Source organism: Hypanus sabinus, chromosome 2, assembly GCF_030144855.1.
Source record: "Hypanus sabinus isolate sHypSab1 chromosome 2, sHypSab1.hap1, whole genome shotgun sequence".
In the NCBI taxonomy this organism is placed as follows: domain Eukaryota; kingdom Metazoa; phylum Chordata; class Chondrichthyes; order Myliobatiformes; family Dasyatidae; genus Hypanus; species Hypanus sabinus.
Genome location: NC_082707.1, coordinates 146,384,969 through 146,397,187, shown reverse-complemented (window position 1 = coordinate 146,397,187; position 12,219 = coordinate 146,384,969). Strand labels below are relative to the sequence as shown.

Below are 12,219 nucleotides of genomic sequence, written 5' to 3'. Positions count from 1 at the left end.
CAAATCAGACTTGATAAATTTGGTGAAGGGGTTAAACCTTGCAGAGGTGAGGTTGTCCAAGAAAAAGAGGGAGGTGCGAAGGGCAATAATTCAGTATTATATTGGGAGGAATGTGTTTGCAGCTGAGGTATTGGAAAATATCCCTGAAAAGGTACCAGCTAGTGGGACGGCTCAGTTAGAGTTGGAGAAATTAAGGTTAGAACAATTAAGTTAAAGCAGCTGGAAGCAGCTGAGAAGGAGAAACAAAGAGTCGAGAGAGAGAGAGAGAAAGAGAGGGAAAGAGCTGAGAAGGAGAAAGAAAGGGCCGAGAGAGAAAGGGAGCATGCGCTCCAGCTAAAGGAGTTAGAGGTGAAACTGGAGCAGGAAAGAGCTGAGAAACAAAGAGAGCATGAAATTCAGTTAAAACAGCTGGAAGCAGCTTTGAAAGAGAAAGAGGGGGCCGAGAAGGAGAAGGAGGCAGAGAAACAGAGGAAATATGACTTGGAGATGGAGAAGCTAAGGCAAGGGCAAAGAGATCAAGGGTCAGACCGAGAGGAGTGGTTTAATGTTAGTCGGGAGTTGAGGTTAGTACCTCCGTTCGAGGAGATGGATGTTGATAGTTATTTCTTGCTTTTTGAAAAGGTGGCAGTGAATCAGAAGTGGCCCAAAGAGCAGTGGGTGGCGTTGTTACGAAGTGTGTTAAAAGGGAAGGCACAACGAGCACATACAGCATTGTCCATGGAGGAGGAAGAGGAGGAGAGTTATGACAAAGTAAAGGCGGCCATCCTCCGGAGTTATGAGTTAGTACCTGAAGCGTATAGACAAAAGTTCAAGAATTTAAAGAAAAGGTGGAATCAGACATATACCGAGTTTGCCTATGAGAAGGGTGTGCTCTTGGACCATTGGTGTACAACAGAAATAGTGGATGAGGATTACTGGCGTTTCAGGGAGTTAATTCTGATTGAGGAATTTAAAGGTTGTGTTTCGGAGGATATCCGGATGTATTTGAATGAGAAGCCGAATAAGTCCATCTCAGAATTTGCTAGGTTCTCAGATGAATATGCCCTAACCCACAAGACAAAGTTTTCAGCGAATAGAAGTTACCCAAGAGACCATGGGAACGATCGAGAAAGCCCACCAGCTGTCCCGCCGGGAGCTAGTGGTAAGATTGAGGGGGAAAGGCAAGATGGCCAGAGATTTCCGGGCTTGACCTGTTTTAATTGTGAAAATATTGCATCTAGGTGCTTTGCTCCGAGGAAAGAGACAGGAAAAGGGAAAGCAGCAGCCTCTATCGGACATGCTGTGGTAATCAGTAAGTCAACAAGAGAGCCCCTGGTAGACAGAGTACGAGAAGGATCTGAGACTTGTATGTCAAACGGAACCGTGTCTGTGAGGGAGGGAGACACACCAGTTCCAGTACGGATCTGGAGAGACACAGGGGCTGAACTATCATTGATTAGCAGTAAGGTACTAGATTTTGGTCGCAAGACAGGAATGGTAGCTGTGAAAGGAATAGGAAAAGGGACAGAAATGGTACCCTTGCATAGGATCATTCTGAATTGTGAGCTCGTTTCTGGACCAGTTGAAATGGGGGTGCGATCAGAATTCCCGAGAACTGATGCGGACGTCCTTCTGGCTAATGATTTAGCCGGTGGTAAGGTTTGGTCAGCAATGACGCTGACCAGGCAGCCGGTGGAGGCTCCGCCCCTAGATTCCAAGATCTATCCCGCATGTGCGATCACTCGCAGCATGTCGAGAAAGGCCCCTGAGAAAGGGGGCAGTTTAAAACCGGCCAGTATCGATCTGGCCGAGACGTTTTTACCGACCCTGTACCACGAGGGTTTAGAGGGTGGTAAAACAAAGAGTAGTAAAGTGAAAAAGAGTAAGGGAGAGGAGGTAGACCTGCCCTTAGTGAGGAGAAAAGTTCTAGAGGCAGGAAATAAAGATGAGAAACAGATAGGGCTGTTAAAAGGTCCAGAGTTGGACATGGATGATCTGTCTGGTTTGGCAGAACTGTTTGCAGAAGTTGAAAATTCTAAAGGTGTTCCCGATAATGAATTGAGGGCAGTCCTAGCTGAAAAGGGTGCCATTACCTTGAAGAAGTCTGCTGGGTTGGCCGATGAGGTTGTTTCAGCCCGTGAGGTTGAGTTTACTCCGGAAGGGAGTTGCCCAGAGAGTAGCCAGGAGCATCAGGGGAATTTAGAATTTGGACGGGTATGGGTATTGAAAGCCTGGAAGAGGCAAATGTCCCGTTTGAGTGTGTCCAAGATGTGGATGCACGTGGTACTGAACCTAGTAATGGAGCTCAGAAGAAGTCTGAGGTATTTGATTCAGTTGAAAAGGAATGCAGTCCTTGTGGGCCAGATAGACTTGGTTCAGTGAAGAAAGGGTTAACCTTGGTAATAGTGGGAAGTGAGAGTTCCCAGGTGTTTGTGCTCGAAGGTGTGTTAAAAGTTAATGCGGAGATCAAAAGTGGGGAGATGAATATTATTATTGAAGGAAAAGGGAAATATGTAGTTCCCAAATTGAATGAAGAAAATTTAAAGACTGGATTGATATCAAAGGCAGCAAGCAGGCTACAGAGACAATGGTGTGGTACCACAAAGCCTGCGAATCAATTACAGGTTGAGTTGGAAGTTAACGGGGCCTCACATGCTATTGTTATTCCAGAGTGTGGTGTGAAAAGGCAGAATTTGAAATGCTGTTTGAACAAAGAGTTCGAACTGAAAACAAATAGCCTGAAGGGTCCTGAAGAGAATACTAACAACTTGCATAAAATTAAAGAATTGGGTGGAAATTCAGAAGATGGTCTAAGTTTGGGACACATTGTTGATAAAATAACACCCATGGAAGGAGCGGACAAAAGCCTATTTCGCCAGGGTGCCCAAGCTCCGCACGTGGGAATTAACCGGAAAAGAGGCGAGGGTTAATGGGACGCCATTTTTAAATAGCAAAAGCCGGTTTTATGGGATTTCAACAAAGCATGTGAATAATGAAGACAACCCCATGGAAGCCTGCCTGTTAAGTTAGAAAGCAACATAAAGATTAGTATTTGCATGAACTTTTGTAGTATATACGTAAGCTAAGATCACAACTCTTTAGTTTTTGTTTGCTAAAGAAAAATAAGACCTACAAATAGTTGGTTACTAAATTGGAGTCTGATGCTACAAGACTTCAGTAAGGTACAAGATGTTAAGGTATTAAAGGAAGTGACAATGCAATCGGTAACCATCTAGATACTGGATTGAATGTATAACTGTATTACTCTGTAGAAAAAAAAACTTTGGTGTTGTGTTCGATTCTAAAATTCTGTAAGACTCTGTATTACTTCATTTTTTTCTGATGGTAAAAAACACATTGAAGAAAGGGGGTGTTACGTCCGTGGCCCCCTCCTTTTTGAGAATCACAAGATCACTATTAAGTCAGTTCAGAAAATGAGAGAAAGACATGCAGAATCCACAATGAGTTTGGAATGTGTCCTGGCCTCTGAAAGGCGGAACCATTGATAACAGCTATTGTCTCTTGGAGACAGGATTGTGTATTGAATACTGTACGATTCATCGAAGTCCCCAGGCAATGAACCGAGGGGGGGGGTTGGTGGAGGGATTGCATCATCCCAACCTGATTGACATCTGAGACCCTGTGAGTCAAGATAAAAGAAGGTCTGGGGAACAACCCCTTCAGACGCACCAGAAGAAATGCTAGAACTCCCGTAACAGCGTAATAGCGAAAGCCGATGGAAAAGCCCACGTGCGTCCTTTTCCATTTGCCTCGGAATTGGTGGGCCTTTACCATGGAAGCACGGCTTTAGCTAACCACAAAGGGGAAACCTGTCCCCAACAACTCTCGAAGGATTGACATCATAAAAGGAATGGGCAAGTTAAACCTCCGTCTTTCTCTCCAACCAAAAAGCTGCAGCTTGAATGAACTTGAGTGACTTTTATATTTCCATCGGACAATACATTATCCCCTAGACAACGATAGAGCTATTATTATTATACCCGTGCTTTTAGATTTAGTATTGATGACGTATATTATCTGTATGTTTGCATTGATATTATTTTTGTGTATTTTTATCAATAAATACTGTTAAAAATAGTACCATCGGACTTCAACGGACCTCTCTATCTTTGCTGGCAAGTGACCCAGTTACGGGGTACGTAACAGGATACTAAGGTATTCAAATGCTGATCAGGAATCACTGCTAAGTGAGTCAAGGGTCATGGGCAAAGAGCAGAAAAGTGGGGATGAGGCCAGGATTGGTTCCACCATAATCGTAAAGCAGATTAAAGGAGCTGTATCTGTTTCTTCCACCAGCAGGTTTTGTCCAAAACTACCTAATTAAATATTACTAATCTTCCACTTCAATGCAGCATTCAAAAAATAACTCGGAGGCAGCCCTGCCTACATATTTTCCCCAAATACTCTAACCAGTTACATTTATTCAGTTTTCTCCTTCCTTTCAGGCTGTCCCAAATCACTTTAAAGCCAGTTCAAAACTTTGACCAATCCTGTAACTTCACTAACTTCATCCTATTTTTTACATTTTCACACTCTACAGAGCACCACTTTCATTTCCATACTTCAGAGTAACCAATCAATTGAAAATTCCCTTCACTCTACAATGGCTCTTCTGCTACCATCTCAACTTGTGCATGGTATATGCCTCTGGAAATAAGCACTAGAAAATTTAGCCTAAAAGGCCTAACACCAGGATCTAAGCTGGATCAAATCAAGACCTAAACAGCATCAAATCCATTCTGCATGTACAAAGGACCATGCAAAACCATACACTGAAAATATGACAATAAAAGAGAAACATGGAGTATTTTTTTTAAATACAAGCCATTGAAACCAACATGCAGCTGCAGCAAGTAATAAATACAGTTGGCCTTAAATGCAAGAGGACTAAGCAATTATTTAAGACCTTGGTGAGACTGCACCTGCAGTTCCAAGTACAATTCTTGCCTTATCAAAATGGGATTGCAGCAAAGATTCATTACATTGGGGCCAGGGTTGATGGATTTTCTGTATGAAGAAAGACTGCATTGACTACACCTGTATTCTGCAGTTTTAAAGAATGACAGGAAACATCATTGAAGCTAATAAAATTCTTGTAAGGTTTAACAGGTCAGATACAAGGAATATGTTTCTCCTGTTTGAAGAGTCAAGAATGGGGGTTATTGCCTCAAAATAAATGACAGACCATTTAAAACTGAGAGGAGAAGAAATTTCTTGCAGATCTTCAGGATTTTCAACTTTGTGTCATCATGGAGCACAGTGACTGAGTTAATATGAACCAGGGATCAATAGATTTCTGAAGATTAAGGGAGTCAAGGGAATTGAGCAGAAACATGCCATTGATGTAGATCAGCTGAGAGGAGTAATGGGCTCAAAGAGCCAAATGACTACTCCTGATCTTTTTTAATGTTCTTTTCAATACTTAGAAAGCTGTTAAGGCAAATGTTAATCATGGCAAGAAATAGTCTGCATTATTTTATAATCAGAAGCACAGAACCACCAATGAAAACTTAAAACACTAAAATGTTATCTGGGCACAACAATTAACTACCCTAGGAGCATCAACATAAATTTCAAATCAATGTTAGATCCTAGCTGCATCTGTATGAGATGACATCTATTTTTCATTTAATGCATATACGCTTCTGTCTAGGGGGAACAGCCTTCGGCCCCGCCAAACTGGATAATCAGCTTGTGTGGATGACGTGTGATGTCCCCGCCTCACCAAATAATAGACAGTACACCATATGTGATTAAATGATTACACTTTATAGATCTTACTAGAACTAAGTGATTAATAACAATACAGTATATATGAAGGAAAAGAAAATAAAGAAAAGGCGCCAAAATTTATCAAAGTCCAAACCACTTAGTGCACAACCGTTGGAGCTCAATTAACAAAGTCTTCTGGCCACCATTCGATCCCCTCCAAACTCCTTGACTCGTAGCTCAGGGCCACCCAAAGTGATCAACCAAGCACATCCATCCTCGTCTCCTCTCCTCACCGAACTGCCTGGCCTCGAGCCCCCACTTGAGGTTCGTTCCGTCGCCCAGCTTACAGCATCCCGTCCTCGCTCTCTCACCAACTCCCCAAAATGCCCGCCAACAATAGTTTACAGACCCAAAAGAAAGAATAACATTAATCCAAATTGGTTAACAAATACAATTCACATTATCAGTAATTTTAACCCAAATAAACTGCGAGAGAAAGCACTTATCATAACAAAGAAGCATTCCTAATTTTAACAAGACAAAGAAGCCATTTTGATTAACATACACAGCAACAAAGAAAAAGAAACCACCTTACACTTCAATGAATGAAAAATGAATTAGTTATATCAAGTAGGTGAATAAATTAACAAAATGATTTTAATGCCCAAAAATGTAATATGCATTATCACAACTGATTCACATTTTTGAAGGGTAGATGTTCTGGAGGTACAGTTTGTTTTGTTTAAACATTACTTCCTTTGGGTAATTTGGATTCAACTTCAAGCACATGGTGGAAAAACATCTATCTCCATCTTCTCTTTATGCTAAGCACAAAGTTGAGATGCAAATGGTGAAAGCTTGAATAGACATGGAGAGGGTATATAGAGGCTACGTAAGTGCACTCAGGGAAGAATGCAAAGCTGAGGCTACCTCAACAGAGGCAAAGGTGCATGAAGCAGCAGATGACTTAGACAATAATTAGTCTATAACTAGAATCAGTCATACTTTGCTGTCATAACAGCCAATGAATGCAGCTTACTAAAGAATATATCCAAACGCATATTGGCTATAAAAGTGACAGTGCTGTACAAGGAGAAGCTTTCCACAGCACACAATGCAGCAAAAGTACCTTTCACATAGTTCAGATATTGACAAAGGCTACAGCAGCAAAGAAACACAACACCTCCTTCTGCAATTTCATCACAAAAAAAAACCTCAGGCAAGAGTTGCTACCAATACCAACTCCATTCACATAGACATAGACAGACTGAACATCCATCTATGCCAAGGTGCACATTTGGCAAATCAGTCTCCACAATATCCTCATTCAGGAGCTACAAGTGCATAAGATTTGGCTCTGTATCTTGCTGAAGACCTACTCATAGCAGGGCTAAAAGTATTTGACAACCAGTCTGCCAGTCATCTGTCCTGGGAGTTGAGCTTTTGCAATGCTGTGGAGGGACTAAGTCTCAAACCTAGTGAAGAGCTAGATTGTCTCTGCAAGTGGCTTGATGGGGATTCACTGCAGCTTACAAGAAGGGTTAGAGTGGTTCACATTAATAATCCAGCTATGGGGTTACAAATGCTGTGACAGAGGCTGGACAAAGGCTATGGTTCTCCAGAGGCAATTGAATAATCTTGATCAGTAGACTCAATAATTTTCCAAAGCTCTCACACAACGAACCACAGGAGCTACTAAAGCTTGCATGTTTGTTGTTGGAACTTAAGGCCACAACAAACGAGGGTTACCTATTGGGACTGAGATTCTTGGACAATGCAAGAGGTGTAGAATTTGTAGAAGAGAAACTATACAATAACATGCAAGAAAAGCGGATAACTGAAGGGTTCACGTATGAAACGAAGCATCATGTCACCAAATCACCACTTTCATTCTTTGTGGGATTCATCTGCCACCACACAGAAATGCAAAATGACCCAAGTTTCTGTTCTCAATTTATGGCAATAACTCATTCAAAGAGAGGTATCCAGCAGAAGCATGGAAGACCAAAACCCTTTCACTGTCAACAAAAGTGAAGTAGAAAACTCTGAATCCCAATAACAATACCCAGTCCATAAGAAACATCACCCCTTAAGGAAACATGGAGAATTCAGAGAAAAAACACTTAAAGCAGGCGCTTTCTAAAGGAACACTCGATATGTTTCAAATGTTGTGCTTCAACAGAGCACCAAGCAAAAGACTGTAAAGCTATCAAACACTGCACCGAGTACAACAGTGACCAGCACACATCAGCACTTCATTCAGGGCCAACACCTTGGGCTACTACTGATTCCAGCACACCCGCAGCAGAGCCAACAGGAAGCCAGCTGAGTATCCATCAGATGTAGCTACTTCTTCAAACAGAGAGTTTTTCAGGAAAGGCTTCAAAGGAGAATCCTGCTTAAAATATGCCTGGACAGTATCTACCCAAAAGGATATCCTCAGCACAAAGAAAGGCATATATGATTTAGATGATCAAAGCAATGCGTCTTTGGCAAAAATCAGCATTCTGTGACATATTTGGTATTCAGAGTTCTGTTTCACTGTACACACTAAAGACTAGTTCCGTAACATCCAAAGTTGCTGGATCCAGTGGATTTGTTATGCCTGCTTACCCTCCCCAACCATCATTGAGTGCAACCATACTCCCATAAACAGCCTTGAGGTCCCAGCTCCTGAAGAAGCAGGCAGCCATTCACTTCTTAAGGGCATAGCTGGCAAGATTCCCCCACTTGACTCTTCTGCTGAGTAATTTTCCTGTTGATTGAGAGATATCATAGGTGCACATATGGTATGTGAACAGCTGGATGGTTGGCACAATACAGTTTATGTCCAACGAGTGGACCTAGGCTGGATCATAGTGGGTGCTCTGCCTCAATGGTGTTCTTCAGCTCACTGTCAACATTTTTAAAACTAATATCCTGAAGAATGGGCAGCCCAAGTTATTTCAGATTCTGTGAGAATAGAATCTATGTGAAAGAGAAGATTATAGATAAGCAAACTAAGCACCCTGAGAAAGACCATTGCACTGAGAGATTCTTCAGGAGCAATTTAGCTGAGTTAGCACCATCGCCAGATTCCAGAAAGAAAACTGGTATTTGCCCAGCTTTGGTGTTTACCACCCCCAGATACCTACACAAATATGAATCATCTTTGATTTAAGTGTGCAGTTCAAAGGTTTATCACTGACAAATGTCTTTGTGTAGAGTCCAGACCTCAACAATGGTCTGCTTGTGGTCCTCACACGCTTCAGAACTGATTCCGTCACGGTGATGAGACATCAAACAAATGTTCCACAGCTTCCTAGAGAGAGGATCATCAAGACTATCTCAGATTCTTGTGGTTTTGTGACCATCAACTGGACAATAAGACGCTGGAGAAATGTTCACATTAGCGTTGACATCCCATTAGTATCCAATCTAATATATTAATGATTCAAATGTTTGTGTAATAAAGTGACAAATCATAAAGATACCATGTGGATCTGTGCAATTTTCATTCAAATTATACATCTGCACCATGAAGTAAATAAAATTAAAGCCAATAGTGATAAGTACCAAAAATGTTTCACAAAGGAAGTCTACATAAGATAAAGTAAGTGAGTAAGCATATTTTAAACAATTTTGTTTTATTTGAAATATTGTATTCCTAATGCTATATAACATACATCAGAGCTATTTAAAACTGAAGCCGAAATTTTGTGGAAATTGAGACTTTTGAATTTTAGGACAAATTTGTACTCTATTCTTTGTAAAGTCCAAATAATTCTTCAAAGTCAAAGCTTTCCACCAAATTTACAAGTTTAGTGATAATGAGTTTTATAAGAGGTTGTACTGTGTTAATTAGAAAAACAGCAAATAAAATACATAAAAATACTGTTGTGGATATTTGTTCCTTCAAGGCAGAAATTAGAAACTCTGGGGTCAGTCCTTTTCATTGTGTGTATAGATGCACAACTTATACACTATGCCTTTATACAGGGCAGGACAAAAGCAATAATATATCTAACCAAGTTAAGCAATTCACAAGACCTCCTTTGGTCTATTATCAATTCAATATAAATTTGTTCTGTCAAAAGGCAAGAAGTACAGATGTAAATGCATAATATAATCTGATCTGAACAGTTTGCTAATTCTCTTTTTGTTCACTGCATGGCTCACATTAATTCACCACCATTCTACACTCAGGTAGCACTAGAAACTGCTAGCTTCTTTAGATGATCCATGAATACTTGCAAGCTGACATCATCTGTGAGGATTGGTGCTCCAGCCTCCTAAAGGAAAGATTATGTAGAAAGTAAATTACATAACATATTGTCATTATCGGGAATAATTAGATAGTTTTTAAAACTACAAAAGGCAGGATCCTACAAAATTTTAATATTTATATCTCAGTTAACTTAACCCACTTTGTAGATTCATTATGCACATTTATTTAACTCACAAAATTAATAAGATTACCATAGAAGGAACATCTTGTCCAGTGGTTCTTAAGAGTTCTGAACAACAGCAATTTTTAAGTTAATCATTAATGATGATGCATCCTTAGATATTGCATCCTCTAACATCATCTTGTTTCTTTCATAAACATCTGAAATTATATCTTCACTTGATCAGCAAGTTTTGATAACATATCTCAACAAACAGGCAAACTGCAGAAAATTTAATCTTAGTCTTTGAGTACATACACCTATTAGCCAGTGTTGCAGTTTGCAATGGAAATAGGTGAGTACATTCTAGATTCTACAGGATGTTAATTCCATCAACGTTCTTTTAGAGCACAAAACAGACTTACCTGTCCCCATGCATACATATTGTTGTGGGTCTGTGAAGGATTTACTTTGGACAACAAGAAACGAGCCTGAATATAAAATATAAAAACTCCATTAAAGAAAATAAAAGTGAACATGCCTTTACAATCAAAGAATAAGGCCAAGTACCCTACAAGCAATGAAGTACTTTATGAAATGCTGTTATCATCATAACCATATCAGAGATAAAGTACAATTATGCCAGAAATATACAAACAGATTGCTCTGTAGGGCTTTTGGGGGGAAATAACATGCCTAAATTACTATGGTGCAAATTTAAGCCAGAACTCTTGTCTGAATGATTAAGTTGTTGAGACAATTCTCGTTTTCTAGTGTTGTTACAATTTCAGATCAATTCCTCTAATAATCGTGACCCTACATCACAAATCAGAAGTGCACAAGATAACTTTACTTCACATCTGAGAGGTACAACTCTAGAATACCAAAAACTATTTAGGGATACAGTACGCAATAGGCCCTTCAGGCCACACCGCCCGACAGCCCCAATTTAACCCATTTGTCATGGGACAAATCACAATGACTAATTAACCTACCCGGTACATCTTTGGATTGTGGGAGGAAATCAGAGAACCCAGAAAACCTACGGGGACTCCTTACAGTGAACATGGGGATTGAACTTCAAATTGCAATTCCCCGAGCTTTAATCACATTGTGCTAACCGCTAATAAACCAACTTTTCAAATTATATTAAAAACAAGCAAAGTGCCCAACAAATAAATGTCTGTTACTTAAGTTCTGTAAAGAAGAACACTGCACTTCAATTTTTTATTTTGTTAAAGCTATTAATTTTATAGATATTTCAAAGTCAGAATTAATATTGAGAGAGAATGAGATTACCTGACTCCCTCCATGTTCAGTATCAACATAGCGAGGCATTGGAAATCTGCTGTGCAATATCTCCTGAGCATCATCTACTGGTGCTTGTAGCAGATGTCGAAAATTTTCATATTCAGGCATATCATGATAACCAGCCTTGCGCCATTGAGCAATGGTCTAGGAGGAGTTGTTATTAATCTGATGAGTCATTTATTCCCATAAATAGTTATTCCAGTTATCATTTATTCCCGTAAACAGTTAATTTAACCACATAACAAGTTTATAAGAAGTTGAGAGATATTAAACTCTGAGCAATCATATAATGTTAAGCTGCAGTAAGTGTACGTTTCTGTTCAATTTAAATACCACTAATACTACATTTATCTTCATTCACATGCAAAACAGAATAACCTGAAATTAATTAAATACTGCAAGTCTGCTTAGGATTCTTCAACGTTAGTTTTAAATGGAATAACTAAAAGAATACTGGCCAAAACAGAGACACAAGATTTTATAGTCAGCAATTATGTAACATTATACACTGTTCAAGAAAGATGCCCACAAAGACCCAATCTTTATAGAATTGTTATCACCTTCCCTAGTTCATTTGCTATCAGGTTTTTGCTTTAGGAGATTGACTGAAATATAGCAATCCACAGAATAAAAACCAAGCTAGACTAGTATTTTAAAATGAAAATTAGATTTGCCCATGAAATTAATTATTAAATAAAATAAAATAAACCTTCTTAAAGAATTAAATTCAAAAAAAAATAATTTGAAGAAATGGCAATCCATTAAGATCAGTATTTTTCAGTGTTTTAATACAATAAGAACAGTTTGTAAATACTTGAAGCTTTTAAGT

The 12,219-nt window shown here is 39.5% G+C and overlaps 1 protein-coding gene across 1 annotated transcript in view; it reads right to left on the bottom strand.

Moving 5' to 3' along the window:
* Positions 1-5,748: 5,748 nt before the first annotated feature.
* The window catches only part of sec23a (Sec23 homolog A, coat complex II component), an 88,643-nt gene continuing 82,172 nt past the window's right edge, over positions 5,749-12,219 (bottom strand). Inside the window, exons 18-20 of the mRNA XM_059956536.1 lie at positions 11,379-11,534; positions 10,505-10,570; positions 5,749-9,983 (exon numbers count right to left, since the gene is read on the bottom strand). Of these exons, the coding sequence (XP_059812519.1) occupies positions 9,894-9,983; positions 10,505-10,570; positions 11,379-11,534 (312 nt within the window). The 3' untranslated portion in view covers positions 5,749-9,893. The remainder of the gene's footprint in view (positions 9,984-10,504; positions 10,571-11,378; positions 11,535-12,219) is intronic.